The sequence below is a fragment of the Dermacentor variabilis genome, chromosome 9, assembly GCF_050947875.1.
Source record: "Dermacentor variabilis isolate Ectoservices chromosome 9, ASM5094787v1, whole genome shotgun sequence".
Lineage (NCBI taxonomy): Eukaryota > Metazoa > Arthropoda > Arachnida > Ixodida > Ixodidae > Dermacentor > Dermacentor variabilis.
Genome location: NC_134576.1, coordinates 98,910,448 through 98,927,802, shown reverse-complemented (window position 1 = coordinate 98,927,802; position 17,355 = coordinate 98,910,448). Strand labels below are relative to the sequence as shown.

Below are 17,355 nucleotides of genomic sequence, written 5' to 3'. Positions count from 1 at the left end.
TCCAAAGCACCGTAGCTTTGCCGAAAGCGTGTTACGGATAGCGATAACGAATAAAGCACACTCAATAGCGATTTTAATCGCAGATGTTCTTTTTTTCACGCGCTTACTTGTGTTTTCGTGTTTCTGTGGTCCTTGTGCCCGAGAACGAGACTGCGACTAGAGGACCACCCACTGACCTTACAGGCAGTGCTCGAACACATCGGCCCAAAATCGAAAGGCCCAAATCGATCATCGGCCCAAAAGGCAGTGAAGTCACTTTCGTGCCTTTCCCTACATATGAACGTTTATATTGCGTGAGCATTGTTATTGAGTGAACATCTATATTTTCGCGCGCGAACTGTATCTACGGGAATGTCCCCAAGCTTTTTTTCTCGCTTCTTCTACTGTCACGTCTGGTACGAACGTTATGAGATCAACTGCAAAGACTCAAAGAACAGAGGAGACGAGCGGTGGATGAGAGAGCTACACAAAACTAGGCACGTCGCTTAGCCAGGACATTCGTAGGGCGCGCCAAACGCACGATGACATTGACATTGTGCTCCTTCCTCCGTGCTTACACCGCAGGAACGAGGGCAGAGGACGAGCAAAGTGGCTGGGTCGTTAAAAAAAAAAAGAACAAAGAGAGAACAGTCCGAATCGTCACACCATAATCTTCCCAAAATTGCTCATTTACAAACAAAGCCTCACCCACTATGTTCGTCCAACTGGCTTTTTTTTTCCTTTTTGTTCGGTGCTGGGACCTGGATACGTCCTCACACGACGACTCGGTTCGCGTCTCCAAGGAGGGGTGCGCCCATCAGCTCCTCCGTAGAACACCAACGAGCAGGACTTAACACGCGGCTACACAACGCCCAGCGGTGCTGTATAATGGAACCAAAAAAATCTTGCCTGTCGACAACGGTCAAGAAAGGCGTGAAGCGCCCTCTATTGCGGGCGCTAAGTATACCCCACAGTGTGTCAAAACGGCCGACAATTTTAAAAACGCCCGTGCTGGCCGAGGGGGCATTTGTGTGTCATTCGCCGAGCGTACATCTAGCACGAGAGCCGTGTGGATGGCGCTTTTTATTCGTGCGGTTTTCGTCGACATTAGCGCTGTAACTTAAAAGGAAGTATAGCGCAGCATGTTTGCGCACGGCGACGGCGAACAACCCGTGGAACCACGCCTTGTGCCTTTCTTTCTTCGTGCTTACTTCGTCGATAGACAAACGCCAGCTCGCGATACGGTTGCTCCCACTTTGCAGGAAAAAAAGAAAGGCTGTAAAAAAAAAAAAGCGTGAAAAAGAAAGAAAACGAGAGAAAGAGCAGCGAGAATCGCTGTCGTTTGGCGTGATAGGCAAAGCAGTGGTCAGAGACAACCGAAATCATAGGTTCCACGGTCTGAGCCCCTACAGGCGAAGTATCGGTCTCGTTAGCTCGCTCTGGAGCCCCCGGTCACGCAGAAATAAGAAAAGCGCGCTACTTATCTCAGTTTCAACGCGAACGGTCTTTCAAAACAAAGAAATAAAGAAAAAAAAGAAAGGAGGGAACAAACACGCGCACACACACACAAACACACAAAAAGAAAGGAAACGCCGCGTTGTCTGAGTAGCTGTGGCATTGCGCTGCTATGCACAAGGTTTCGGGTTCGATTCCCGGCCGCAGCAACCGCATTTCGACGAGAAGCGGAATAAATCAGTAAATAAGCAAATAATAACAATAGTAAAAAAATGGGAATAACAAACGTTTCTGTATCGTGCTTTGGTAGCACGGTTAGAAAGCCCATGGTGGTGAAAAATAATTTGGAGCTCCCAACTATACTCCGTCAATTTCCAGACGTGAAACCACACAATTCATTAATAAAAAGAAAAGAAAAGGGGGTGCAATCGAAATGAAGACCAGTGGACGGGCTTATCATTGAGATAGTACGGCACACGACAGGCTCCCACGGTACTCGGTACACTTGCCCACTTTCCTCTTCGCCGACCTCTGGGCTCGGCTTTCTCTGCGCGGAACATTTTAATTAGTGGGCGGATCGGCGCAGCGTTCGCTCTTTCTGATAATGTGCAACCTACTTACCCTCTCCGGCCATTTCAACCTCTCTTCCAACACACACACACACACACACACACACACACACACACACACACACACACACACACACACACACACACACACACACACACACACACACACACACACACACACACTAAGTACGAAGTACACTAAGTGCACATACACACACGCACGCACGCACGCACACGCAAAGCGAGGCGAAATAAGGGGGCGTGGTCGAGACAGCTTCGAAACGGGCGGCATGCCTCTCGGCGCAGTTAAAACATTCAGCGCGGCGCGGCCGCTTATTAAACAGCGCCGTTCTCGCAACTGTCCAGATATCCCCGCATGCATAGTGCAGCACCCGCGAGCAAGCCAGGCATGGCGAGTGCTCGTGTTGTTTTACGCGCACGTTCTTTGTTTTCTTTTTTCTTTTTAGGTCGGGCTCCCACCACGCAATTTTCTCTCTCTCCCTTTCTCTTTCCGCCCCCGCGCACTGCGTCGTTGGCTAAGAGAGCATGATGTGGTACAGAGGGCGCAACCCGGGGAAACTGGTCACCCGTCAACCGCGCGCTAGCGTAAGAAAAAAAAATCAATTACGCGTTCAGGAACACTAATCACGGTGACGTCATCGCCATGACCTAACAACTCGGCCACATGCATGGGAGTCGGAGACCGTGCGGCTGGCTAAGCGTCGCGTCCGCGCTTCGTAAACGAAGAGCACCAGTACTGGTGACATCTTGCGGTGCGACTGGAAAACAGCGCGACGCTGCAGCCACGGTGTCGGAACGAAATGTTCTTTATGCGAACAGGAAGTGAGGCGTGCTGACAGGACACAAGAGTAGAGAAGTGGACAACACGAACGCCGACGTTCGGCGTTCGTGTTGTCCACTTCTCTACTCTTGTGTCCTGTCTGCACGCCTCACTTCTTTTTCGCATAACGAATCCTTACCAACTAGCTCAGCTGTCTGTCGTTCTAAAGGAAATGTTCTATATATTTTTTTTTTTGGGTAGGGGGCAGGGGGAGGTGTTCTACTGAAAAAGTTCCGTTTTGGTTCTGCTCCGGAACGAAAAAAATAAAGAAAAAGACCCGTAACGGTACATAACAGTTTTGGTTAGCATGCAAAAATTTTCGAAGCGAAGTAACGACAGAAACATAGCACTTATTTTCCTCACTAAGTGAATTAGGAGTTCTGAGACCATGCTCAACGCCTTGAGTCAAGGCACTGAGCATGGTCTCAGAAGCACGTCATCGAGTGTACTCGCCGAAATGCGAGACCGCTGTTCCGCTAAATGAACTTAAACGGACATAAACGAACGATGAAACTTCGGTAACAAAGCGCTGTACCAGTAGAACACGAAACGATAAGCTCTTCAGCGCGCAAGCCCTGGGTTAGCTACGATGCCAATCTGCTAGTGAACCGAGCGGCAGGCTTAGGTTAGCGGTGGGCTCGACCAGCTATCGCTCGCACCGTCCCTGCCTGAGATACGCGCTTATGCGAACTCCTGAGATACGCGCAAATTCTGACGTTGCCTGACGACGGTTGTTTCGGATTGGCGTCTTTCCCCCTTGAAACGAAAACTGATAAAAAATATTTCGGTTTCACTCCGAAACAAAATAATAAATAACGTTCTCGTTACATTTTCGTTCCAATAAAAATATCTTTTCGTATCGTTTTTCGTTTTTTTGTTTTAGTTACGTTCCGACACACTGGCTGCAGCAGTTGCATTATTTATACGAATTTACCTATAGGACAGGGCGTTGTGAAGGCTCAGAATGCGACACCAAAGATTGAACGTCTTACAGCCGAGATCAACGCCAGGGTTCGACTCAAGGGTTTGGTGGCTACAATTCATGCATATACAACATGCACCTTCCCTCCTCTACATTAAGAAATTTCTCGCAGCTAAGCTGTTGCCTTAGCAGCTTCTCCTCCCCTCTCTCCCCAGCGTAGGGTGGCAAACTAGATCTTCCCATCTGGTTAACCTACCTGCCTTTCCCCTTTCTTCTCTCTCTCTCTCTCTGTCGCAGCTAAGCTGTTACCTTAGGATGCTAACATCAATCAATCAATCAATCAATCAATCAATCAATCAATCAATCAATCAATCAATCAATCAATCAATCAATCAATCAATCAATCAATCAATCAATCAATCAAATAATCAATCAATCAATCAAATAATCAATCAATCAATCAATCAATCAATCAATCAATCAATCAATCAATCAATCAAATAATCAATCAATCAATCAATCAATCGTACATCGATGCTGAACGGAGCCGTTGCTTGCATGATTCACGGTCTCTATTCGCCCGGCACTAGGTACACTACAACAATTTACAGCAGTGTAAGTGGTCAGCAGATGGCAATGTGTTCTTACGAACGATAATTTTTTTTTATGAATTCGCCCCATGCTGCTATAGTGTTAGTGGACCCCTTACTTGGGCCACCGATCAGTTGGATTGACTAATTGCATAATACTCACCTTCCACAGGTTCTTTCAATCTGATTTGTGACGAAGAAGAGGAGACAAGTTAAACTGGTAACAAATGAAAAATTCTGTGGTTAGTGTATAGCTAAAAAAATTTTTTTCACGTCCATTTTCCTCATGCTTGTCTTAGATACAACATCTGTTGGCGTTATGGGGCGTAGTAATCTCGACAAAGTCGAACACCTCAGCTCCTTTCGATTCTCCTAACACCACACACGAAAGCAAGCCACACGAAAGCGTTCACGTTTCATTCCACCCGTTCGCTGCGCAGAACTGACCGAGCGCTCTGTATACCGCCCACTCTTTCGGAGAGCTGGGGAGCGTGGCGAGGGGGAAAGCAATTTTCGAGGTCGAGTTTCCGCGCCGGTTTATCGCTTCTTTTGTGTGAAACCTAACGACCACCATTTCACTGCGAAAAACAAACCGCCTCTTTTCAGATGGTTCGCTTGGGCGAAGTAATCAGCGGCCAAGCGTTTTTGTATAAAATGTACACTTTCTCTGTCTCTCTTTTTCAGAGCTTCTTCGTAATCTACATTAAAAAGAAGGGAGCGTCGCACTTTTATTTTGAACGATGAGAGCACTGGACGAATTGCCTAAGTGTTCGTTTATAAAAACTGTCCGTCGTTGGTTGGGCACACTGATTGATGCTATATATTCACTGCGGTGACTGCTTGGAACCTGCAGTTCTTACAAACCTCTGTAGTGTGTACGGCTTTCTTTGTGAACTCGGCACAGGTGCCTAATTAAAAAGAAAGAAATCTTTTCGGTAATAGAAACTGTTTCTCGTTTTGCTACAACGCTTTTTTTCTTTTTTTCTTTTGCTGACAATACTTTTGCGACAACGTTCGGCCACAGCATGTTCTTGTGATGCCGGTCTAACGTGCAAAAGTGCTTCCGAATATGGTCCGAGGTTCGCCTTCTTATGGTCCGGTGCATTTGATTGGTACTTAATTGCCTGTAATACCAGGCGGAAATACGATGAAAATCTTTCCAATCACAGCAGTCACTCAGTACAATTAACTTCTTCCTTGTCTTCTTTTTTCTTTTACTTTCTTGTAATATGTACACCAACTTTTTTTGTATCACGTATGTCCAAAAATAGTAACGTCTTCCCCTTCTTCCTTGGTTGTGTAAGATGTGGGGCAATGCGCAAACAACTGCTGTCAGGGTTCGAAACAGTGTGGCTCTGCTGCCTTCTAACTGCAATTCACAGCACACGGGAATTTCGTATTCAAAATGTTCTCTCGACATTGTACGTCTCGTGAGCTCGACATATCTGTTTTAAGCCGCGCTGTGCAGCCACACCTGAAAAAAAGAAGGCTTCCAAAGGCCATTACAGCACAATAATCACCGCAGACGCCTAAACCTTTTTGCCGTTCATTAGCAATAGCGTTTTCCAAAGAATGCAATAACAGTGAAGCTGTGTTGTCGGTGAGCAGGACTGCACTTGCCCTCTTCAGACCGTTTGTACACCCCCGTGGACAACATCTTTGATCATTTTCGAAGTTAAACCAGCAACAGTCTTCCCTCAGACATCGTCCTTCACATCGCCCCTGTTCAGTTTAAAGACGCCGTTGAGTCACTCTTTGTAAACATAACCTAACTTTGTAAACATCAACGCCACCCACACCTCATCTAAAACCCTGCGTACAGGGTACATGAGGTAGTCTCAATAAATAAATAAATAAATAAATAAATAAATAAATAAATAAATAAATAAATAAATAAATAAATAAATAAGCCAGAATAACGTGGTACAACGTAAGGCTAGACGCAAGTGACGCAATTACGCCAAGCGCGCAATAATTTTGTTCCCACTGGTTCACGAGAGAATTGAAGATTTGTACACCAGTTAATTGCCGAAATTAAAAGTTGTCCTGGGAGGGCACAGGATAAAAGCTAGGGACCTAACTGACATGAAAAAGACAGAACGCAGAATTAAACATAACGACTGCCATGGACGTGTTGACCAACAGAAGCGGTAGCTGCTTTGAATTGATGACATATTTTGTTTCCATTACCCAGCACCGCGACAGGAGGGAGCCCGTAGCCACCTCAGGATGCAATCAATTCAGTCCTAGTAACTTAGTAATGTTTACCCCCTGTTACAGGAGGGAGCCCGTAGCCACCTCAGGACTCAATGAATTCAGTCCTACTAACTTAGTAATGTTTACCCCCTGTTACATCTGCTGAAGTTGTGCAACTACTCCTTAAAGTCAAGATCAATGTCTCTGCAGGTTATGACGATGTTAAACCGGTGCCAATGAAATATATTGCAGATGTAATAGCACCCTTCGTAGTTCACACTGCAAACCGAATATTTGAAAGCGGTATCTCCCCAGGTCTTCTGATAAGCGCATAGTATAGCCAATGTACAAAAGAGCTGATGAACATTTATTGTCAAACTACCGGCCGATATCGGTTTTACCTGTTCTATCGAAGGTGTTCCAGAGTGCCCCGATGGTTGGATTACAGAAGTTCTTCAGTAAATATGACATAATCAGTGACATTTCAGCACGGATTCAAAAAAAGAAATATTGCAGGTAGTTTTTATTAATATCAAACATGAAATAACAAATATTGAAAAAAGATTGTATACATTATGCTTATTTGTAGACCTCAGGAAAGCCTTTAATACCTTTTGTCACAGTATATTAATGGATAAACTGGAACAGTATGGTGTACGAGGTATCGTTCTGGAAGATTTACATTACGTAACAAATCGTTATCAGTATGCCAGTGTAATGATTTCTCACTTTAAACTGAAATCATGAAGGGTGCTCCTCGAGGATAAACTCTTGGAACTTTTTTGTTTATAACTTATTTTAATGACCTTTGTGACACTCCAAGTCTCCTCCCTTAGTTATGTCATCATCATCATCATTATCAGCCTGGTTATGCCCACTGCAGGGCAAAGGCATCTCCCATACTTCTCCAGCTACCCCGGTCATGTGCTAATTGTGGCCATGTTGTCCTTGCAAACTTCTTAATCTCATCCTCCACCTAACTTTCAGCCGCCCTCTGCTACGCTTTCATTCCCTTGGAATCCATTCCGTAACTCTTAATGACCATCGGTTATCTTCCCTCCTCATTACGTGTCCTGCCCATGTCCATTTCTTTTTCTTGATTTCAACTAAGATATCATTAAATCGCGTTTGTTCCCTCACCCAATCTGCTCTTTTCCTATCCCTTAACGTTACACCTATCGTTCTTCTTTCCATAGCTCGTTGCGTCGTCCTCAATTTAAGTAGAACCCTTTTCGTAACCCTCCGGGTTTCTGCCCCGCACGTGAGTACTGGTAAGACACAGCTGTTATAAACTTTTCTCTTGAGGGATAATGGCAACCTGCTGTTCATGATCTGAGAATGCCTGCCAAACGCACCCCAGCCCATTCTTATTCTTCTGATTATTTCAGTCTCATGATCCGGATCCGCAGTCACTACCTGTCCTAAGTAGATGTATTCCCTTACCACTTCCAGTGCCTCACTACCTATTGTAAACTGCTGTTCCCTTCCGAGACTGTTAAACATTACTTTAGTTTTCTGCAGATTAATTTTTAGACCCACCCTTCGGCTTTGCCTCTCCAGGTCAGTGAGCATGCATTGCAGTTGGTCCCCTGAGTTCCCAAGCAAGGCAATATCATCAGCGAATCGCAAGTTGCTAAGGTATTCTCCTAAGGTATATTGCTAAGGTTGCTTAGTTATGTATGCAGACGATACTATCATATTGCGATACACGCAATAAGCATGTATCAATATTCTTTAAAGCTACAAAAGGATGACCAGCGAAGCTGTGTATGTGAGCCCCTCAATGACGAACTGCACCTCAGCCGCGGGTTGGTCCAGCACTGCGCTATCTTCGGGATCGCCTGACAAATGGGAAGTTTTTGGTGACTGCGGCTAGCCTCGCGATAATTCCCAAATCCTTCAACCACCATCATCGCCTACTCTGGTGCCCGGGCCACGCGGGGGTACAGGGGAACGAAAAGGCTAACACGTTAGCTCGAGGCTTCACTAACCGAGCGACGGCGTCCTCTTCTAACCCCAACCACCCGCACTATCCCTCACAAAATTGCACCAATTTAAATGCCAAAGACATCCTGGCTAATCAGCGCGGAGTCCGCAGAAAATACCCACCGCCTCACCCACAACTTAGCGGGGAAGAGGCCGCCGATTGGCGTAAAATACAGACCGGGGCATTACCCCATTTAATATTGCTAAACGCCATGCATCCCACTCGTTATAGGGCCAACTGTCCTTGGTGCGGTGGCATACCTACCCTAATACATATAACCTGGGAGTGCACTAAGCACCCTCATAGGCCAAATACCAATAACACAATGGAGCAGTGGGAGGCACAGCTCGCCCGCTCCGACCTGGCAGGACAAAAGTCCTTAATTAGCCAGGTCAGGCAGGCGGCAGAGGCCAGTGGGGCCCTGGACTGAGAGGCTCCGACCACCCCTCTTTCAAATCTTTTGCATTGCAATAAAGTTTATATTTGTGTCTACACACGGACACGATCCTGGGGGAACTAGCGCCTACCAGCTTCGCTGTAAAAAATCCCCGCCCAAGCACTGCGTCCAGATGGTTAACCAGCGAAGCTGAAACGTGCGACCCCCGTGTTTATCACTGGGTTAATCCCGACGGTTCATTAAACGGCGGCTTCGTAGGCTGCCGGATCCTTGGTACGCAGTTGCTGCTTGCGCTCGGCTGCACGAGCCTGTTCTTGTGCCCGGGCTGCAGCATCGGCACGGCGTAGACGAGCTCGTTCCCGGTTCTGCTCGCGGCGCTGCTGATCGAAAGCTGCCTGCTCCTCAGGAGTATGTATGACGCGTGGCCTACCCATTTCGGAGCCGAAGAGAAACTGATGCGCGCGCGCGCTCGGCTGCGACGGAGAGCAACGACGTCACTACTGGTGCAGCCAGTCGCACGCCTCTTTTTCACGTTTTTCTTTTCGCGCATGCGCATGGGGTTGCGCCGGAGGAGTTTCCGTCGTACAGGCGACAGACGGACGGACGGATGGACGAAACGGCTAGCCATATACAGTTTCGCTGTAAAATGATCTGAAACAACTCCTTGCTGGTTGCAATAAGATAAGCTGCAGATGAATTCTTTCAAACATAATACACGATATTTGATCCTACTAATAAACCACGTAATTGTAAAATAGTTCAAAAGCGTGGCAGTTTGGGCGAGTTGGTATGTCATGACTTTTTTAGACGAGCAAAAAGGAAGGTGCATGGAAGGAGTAATTAAAATGGGCGCCGCTCACTCTGTTCGCCGTTCCTTTTCATTACCCCTTCCACCTTCCTTTTTGCTCGTTCTGAGCTGCGCTACAAGCCTAAAAAAAGTAAAATAGGCATTCTCTTTGAATATGCAACAAAATGCCAAAAATTTCTCGGAGTGTGGTTTCAAGAAGGTCTTGCCTGGAACACACGTCGTAAAAATTTCTATGGAAGTAAGAACGGTTGGCTGATTATACAGACTCAGTTCACTCGTTCCTCCGTAACAAAAATTTTCTTATATTAGGCATTTTTAACTCTCGATTAACCTATTACATATTAATGTGTGCCCCACTTCGCAAGTAGCTATAATAAATTGATAATATTACGAAAAATAACCTTACGTGCATTCGAGGGATATCATGGCCGTGTTCAAAACTTTAGAACCAGCTAATTTTGTCGTAAAATATTCTATGTTAAAGGCAAACCGGCTGACTACAATTTAAATTGAATTCTAGGATTTTACTTGCCAAAACGATGATCTGATTATAAGGCGAGCTGTAGTGCGGGACTCGGGGCTAATTTCGTCCAGCCGGGGTTGTTTAACGTGAGCCCAATGCACAGGACAAGGGGGAGTTTCTTCATTTCGCCCACATCGAAATGCAGCCGACGTGGCTGGGATTTGATCCCGCGATCTCGTGCACAGTAGCGCAGCGTACAAGTTGATACACTACATTAAAGAAAAGAAATCACGGTATATCCAGAATGCACCCGCTAATCGGCGTTATAGGTTCCGTCGACACAATATGCGAATGCGAAAAGTAAGAACCAATATGGCAAAACAACTCGTCAGTTACAAGGCACCTTTACCACTAAATTGCCTACGTGATTATGGTGACGAAATTCTGGAGGGTTCGAATGAGTCATACACATTTTTTTCTCCCTGCGAACAGCATTGAGTCTGTCCAATTGAAGCCGTAGTACACACTGTGTGTTTTCCCTTCTCTACTCGCTCTCTCTTTTTTCTGTTCAAGGGAGAGTTTCATCTTGAACCAAGGTGAACCTTGAGTGTATTCTGTCGGATTCTTAAAGCGGAGCTGCATATGGCTAGGGTACCATATAATTTTTGTGTCCGCACACAAAACCTATTGTCATCATGAGTTCATAGCCCCGTAAGCACTCGTACACCTTTAAGCAAGCAGAAAATGCAATGGCTCGTAGCCCCATAAGGCAGAGGCTACAAGCGCTCGGCAAAGTAAGGTGAACGGTGCTTGCATTCTTCTTAATTACGCATACGCCATACAGAGCAGTATGTCGAAAACTGCCATCATTAATGGCTCATACACCCGTAAGCAAGCAAAAAATGCAATGGCTCGCAGCCCCGTGAGGCAGAGGCCACAAGCGCTCAGCAAAGTGAACAGTGCTTACATTCTTTCTAATCGCGCATACGACATACAGAACAGTATGTCGAAAAGTCATCGTTAATGGCTTATACCCCCGTAAGCAAGCAAAGAATGCAACGGTTCGTAGCTCCATAAGGTTCATGGCTACTCACTTTGCGTGGGTTATTTGCGATGACATTAACCCTGTGGTCGTTGTCGGTGATTTCGATGTGGATGCGTCGGCACCGAGAAGGGAGTGCCTTACGCGTTTCGTGTTCCAGAGATATCGCTTGCGATTTGACATTATCAAAGAATGTGTTTGCATTCGCGAGTATGCCGATTACTGTATGTCATAGCGACCACGAAGCTATTGTGGCCGTCATTACTAAGTGACAATGAGTGACGCCAATAAAGTCTTTGCCACAGATTTTCTTACCACGATGTTTACAGCTACGCTAGTTATCCGCCTTCGCAGAACGGAATGGCTTGGATTTTTCCGCATTATTTACTTGAATTGCTAATTTCTTAAAGCAGGAAAGCTGCTGTTCCATCCCGTCAATTATTTCAGTTTAAGGCAATGTTATTTTTTTATTTATTTTTGGTTGGCTTGGGTATTCTCTACGGTAACACCGATCTTATTTTGGCCGCCTAACAGCTGCATCAAAAGTTCTTTTTCAGACAGGCCAGGGATAGACTCAATATCACCACCTACCAGCAGATTTTTGCCAAAAGGAGGAAAACACGTAATAATACGTTAAGCAAGAAATAGGCAGGGCAGCAGCAATAAAAACCGGTCATCACCGCGGTAGGAGTAAAATAATGAGTAATCACTAACCTGTAGTAGAAACCAGAAAGAGTTCCTCAGCATTCCGCCTAGTTTGCTGCTGCAGTGTCCATTTTGCCTGAGTGCGCCTCAAGCGGCCGTGTAATTCTTATCGATGTAACACTACTAGTATCCAACGAAGTTTTCCCAAATGTCACAAAGCCACTTGTTCAGGCGGGAGTTCCCCTTAGAAGATATAAAGGGACATTAAATGAAAATATTAAGTCAAGCTAGGTTGATAGATTATTCGTCTAGAAGTCTATCGTCATTTTCCGTGTCTCAATGTGTCCCTATGTAGCGTAAAACTCACGCGGACTGTGCCGCTACTATTGCTTAATTTGAAACGCCCGCTCCGAAACGGACGAGTTGACTCGACCTCCGCGTGACCTCTTTCTGTGGCGCTCATTGTGAATCAGCCAGTGATGACGTCACAGGAGCAGTACCATAGCGCACAACAGGTTGCGCCGCTTTGATATTTTTTTTTCGTCATTTTCTGGCTTACAAAAGCTCTGTTCTCTCTACCAATTACGAATTGGTTTTTGCAGAACGCAACATTTCAATCTCGGCCGACATTTCCATTTTGTGCCCATTTAAAATGGCAAACATGAGAGGTGTTTCAGAAGCATGAAAAAAACCTGCATAAACAATAAATGGATCTTGAAAGAAATGCTTATGTATTGGGGGCGAGGAGTTACGGAGTCGCCGTCTGTAGGAAGTGCCTCCCTTGCGTGGTATGAGGGATCACGCGGCGCGCTCCTCATGGGTTTTGCTTACGGCGTTCAATAATAACACCCCGCGGCAGCTCTCCTGGACATATAGGTAGGTACTCTCAAAACGAGGGAAATTTTTGACTGTAGATATATTAATCTTGGGCAAACTGAAAGCACAGAATCGTTTACAGACGCTATCTCTTTACCGAATACGTACAGTGAACACCACTGGGCGCGGTCGCCGCGATGGAGTCTCCCGAACCGGCTTCTTGCGTGAAAGGTAGGCAAACGTTGAGAGTAAACTATGTGAAATACGTTCTTATAGTGGGCTGTCTGTATAATCAAATGGAGCATAGCAGAATGGAGCCTCAATCTAGCGTTCGCACGGGTTCGCAACGACCGACTGCGCGTCTGCATGCATGTGCGCGCATAATGTTTTGCTTTCGCTGTGAGCGCGTTTTCGCACCATGCCATGAGCTTTAGGCCGCAGCATATGAGCATTTGACAGTACACTAGCAACCATTGTTGCGTGGACGCTATCAAAACTGTTCAAAACTAATTCCGTTATAGAGACTTAGACGCCTAGCTACGGCGACTGTGATGTGCCGTCGCGACGATCCAATCTTTTGTTGTCTTCTAAATTCTTGGACATTTCAATATTATTTCTCAAGTCGCGTCGCCCTGTATGTTTATCGATCTTCTCAGCGTGCGATTTCCCTCTGCTTCTTTTTCTTAATCCAGTGCATTAAATTCATAACACAAACATTACCATATGCCATGCCTTCTTTTAATGTGCGTCTTACCGCTCCCTTTCCGTTCCAGTGAACTTCCCAGTATCTAGCATCAGCACGTTCATAGACCAAACCGTCATGACATTAGCCGGGCAGCGGTCGCGGGCGAGCGACTGTCTCAGTGCGCGTTTTCAGATACTCACCGAACATCGCGCAGTCCCGGAGCCGTAGCAGAAATGTTCCTCGCGTCTGTGCTTGCTGCATGCCCGAGGTGTAGCCGATGGCTGTTTGCCGGTTCTAAGTTTCGCGAGCCAAGCTTCACGCAGCTTCTTGTCCTGCGGCTACGTGTGAATAAGGCCGCGTCGGAGCTTCCGAAGCAGCCGACGCAGCCGCTGTGTCCACGTGATCTCTGATGTCACGTCACGCCGACGGTGGCTTCAGCTTTTCCAGTGGTGGAGCTCGCCCCCGATATAGAAGTAATTATTAAGCTTCAAGCATATTTTGCTGAACTGTTTTCAAATCTTTGAAATAAACTTCGGTGCATACTTGCAAATAAATTCTTCTGGCTGGTAACAATAAGGTATATTTGCAGTTTGGATGGCTCGGTTGAAAAAAATTTGAAAAGAAACCTTGTACCACTGTTGATGCCGAAATGAGAGAGTCCTATACTGAACTGCACCGAATGTTGGCTCCCAACGAAAGTGCACCGATGGACAAGAAGGTTGTCGGTCTTGCGGCTCAAAGTCTAATTGTAGTGTCTATTACAGCGAAGCTGTTAGCCTCTAGTCGTCCGAGAATTTTCCTGGCGTGCTCGTGACGGCAGCTGGAAGAACTAGTATGTTGTGCTCGAGTTTCAGCATAATAGGATTGTTTTCTCGCATATTAGAATTAAAATCCGATGCTAGCATGTCTGCAGGCTGTGTGTAAGTCGTACTTTACGAATTTTCTGACACATATTAGTTTGAGAAATTCAATAAGGAACTTGCGCTAGGAGGACGGCCAATAATGATGGGGATGTATTCTCTGCGAACGGAGCCGCCACTTTTGCGGCCACCCGGACAAACCTCAAGTGGCAGCTGGAACAGTGCTTTGTCTTTCAGTTACCACAAAACAGGTTTAAGTCTTCTCGTATATTCGAGTAACAATCCCAGGTTATCGTGCCTGCAGCTTGCGCGTAAGTCTTAGTTTACGCATTTTCTGACGCAATTTACTTTAGAACGTTATTTTAGTAAGGCGCTTGGCGGACGGCGTAGAAGGATGAGGATGATGTATGCTGCGCTTCCGTCCAACAAAGCTTCGACTGGGGCTAGTTGGTATGGCAGCCTACAGTATAGCGCAGCAAGCACAAGGCTGCACTTCCGCACGCGTGCGTGAGCGTGTGACGTACAGTGCGGTCCACTGTTAAAGGGAACACTAATGTGCGGCTCTCACTCTGTCGGTGCTGCAGCTGCATGTACATGCTGGAGCTATGTCAATGCACTGCACCAGCGTGTAGAAAAGTGCCAGCTCCGCCATCGAGAAGTCTTCTGCTGCAAAGCGGGCTGATTGTACGCTTGGCCGAGGGGAAAATTCGCAAGGGATTGACATTACCGTGTTCCCTTTAATAGTGGACCGCACTGTACGTTGCTTGTGGTGGTGGTGGTGGTGGTGCTCGTGTAACGTCGTCTAACGTCAGTTCAGGTGGTGGTACTTGCCTAAAATGCGCACGAGCTTCACTCTGCATCCACTTTCACAGGGTGGAATGGAGGGCGGATTTTTGTATTTTTGTGTACGCGTTCTTTCCTTTAACGAAAATGACGCATTTCGGCATGTATGGCCTGCGTGCCGAATTGTTGTAGGAGCAAGAGCATTTGTTCGGCCATATGACCTTTAGCTTCATCTGCTTTTTCTGTTGCAAACGGGCGAAATAAATAAATAAATAAATAAATTCACTGTGTGAGATGAACTTCTGCAACGTCATCGACGACGAGAAATGATTGTGTTCTATATTTCAAATGCCCACCAGGTGCCCACAAGCGCCACGTGATGTTGAACCTGCATATATGTGTTTGGGCAAACAAACGACGCTTCTATCTGAACCTGAGAGGGCTCTAGTGGTGATAATGTAGCCAGATTATGCTTTCTATGCCGCTTTCGTTCGTAATATAGCTTTAAAGCTGCCTTTGGCTATATAGCTTCGTAGCCATCTAACCATAACTACAATATAACACAACTGTAATTACTTAATTACCTACCTTTAAATTTATTTATCCCTAGAATTGTAGATATTTAACTTGAAGCTTAATGCAGCTTTAACCTGCCTTCGAAGTATCAAAATAAATCTTGCACTTTGTAACGAAATGCGTGCTTCCACAAATAATTGTTTTGTGCGATAGTCACTGTTTTGTTGTCAGTTTATATATCTCACCCTGTAGCAGTCCGAAAAAGACTCGCAATATCGACAAGTAAAATAATAAATAAACGAATTTTGTAGTATAGCTGGCGTACTCAAAAACGACAAGTCAGGAGCGCCATTAGTAAAAACGAAAAAAAAGAAAAAAAGAAGAAACAGGTGGGAAATGAACCTCAACCATAATATCTTTGGAATTCAGTAGGCAGAGAAAGACATAAAAGAACGTTGTCAGTTCTTTCGGCTTGAAAGTTAACTTAAGCGCCCCACGATGAACGTGTATGATGCGTTACTTTGCGTTCATAAAACGATTTTCAGCCGCTGCCTGCGCGACTGTAGATTAATGCGAGTGCTAATTAACCTCCCTTTTTTTTGTTTGACTCGCAGCTACACCAAGATCTCGGAGCGCATTCGACGCAGCGCACCTGGGGAGTTCCAGTGTCAGGTGTTTTGCGGCGGCGCCCAGTGCAAGTACGAGGCGGGTGCCGATTGGCCGGCACAGGATTGCGCCATTACTGGCCTCTACTCTCATTGGTGAGCACACGACAAGGCCTCGCAAGCCCGTCGCCTGCTTGCAATCTTAGCTTCGCTATGACGTCACGCGGCCGTGTCGCGGTCTCGCTTTACTTTTGCTACGGTTATTGGGCGACGAGCAGCTGTGCGTAGCGCATAAAGGTTCTCGCAACACTACCTAGGGGGGAAATCTGGCGCCACTGTCTATGCGAGCTTCCTAACGGGCGCTGTGACGTCGTGGGAATGACCGTACACGGGGGTGCGAGGCTTTCTTTGACTGTTGTTGAGCGAGGCTTCGTCTAAAACGTGGATATACGGCTGCACAGATGTGTCTTTCTTAAAATAAAATGTTCATAAGAGGCTTTCATTCACCTGTGTTACATCCTTCAATGAGCAGGAAGAAGGGCAACTGAGGGGCTCAATTTTTTAATTATTGTCTTATGAAACCAAGTGATAACGAAGTCAAGGAAAGCATAGAAGAAGTTATTAACAGTTTTGTTTGAAGTGTAGAAATGATAAGCTAAAGGGAAGCGATAGTGTACGAAAAAAAGAAGTGGCCGCCGGTGGGAATCGAAGCCACAAGCTTCTTATTAACCAGTGCGATGCGCTACCAATTGTTCTACGGCGGCGGCTGTACCAACGTCCACATTCTTGGGTAGTTATGCGTGTAACACTGCTGCCAGCTCACAAAGTTCACGTACCACGTGGTGCCATCCGTCAAAAGGATGTTCCACATCCGTCGCGATGGCCCCCGATTCAGCACTTAGAGGCGTCGAACTCGACGTATAGCAGATACGTTACGTTAGGCATCACAGGGCCAACTGAAAGAAAAGAAGCAAAAACACCCTGTGCATGCAGATAAAAGCTAAAAAAATACGGGACGGCTAACCAGAAAATATCTCACCCTATATATAGCAAGAAGCTTAAATTCCATCTGAGCTCAATGAAGAGAGACTATGAACAAAAAGAAAAAAAAAGAAAGAAAAGAAACATCGTACAAAAGGACAAATGACATGTTTTGAGACATCGATCGCGCACCACTCTCCAAGGGAGCTGCGTGA

The 17,355-nt window shown here is 46.0% G+C and overlaps 1 protein-coding gene across 1 annotated transcript in view; it reads left to right on the top strand.

Annotated features, from left to right (window-relative positions):
* Positions 1-17,355, top strand: part of LOC142557174 (protein tyrosine phosphatase domain-containing protein 1-like) — a 120,365-nt gene that overhangs the window by 45,245 nt on the left and 57,765 nt on the right. Inside the window, exon 2 of the mRNA XM_075668841.1 lies at positions 16,169-16,315. Coding sequence (XP_075524956.1) covers positions 16,169-16,315 — 147 coding nt within the window. The remainder of the gene's footprint in view (positions 1-16,168; positions 16,316-17,355) is intronic.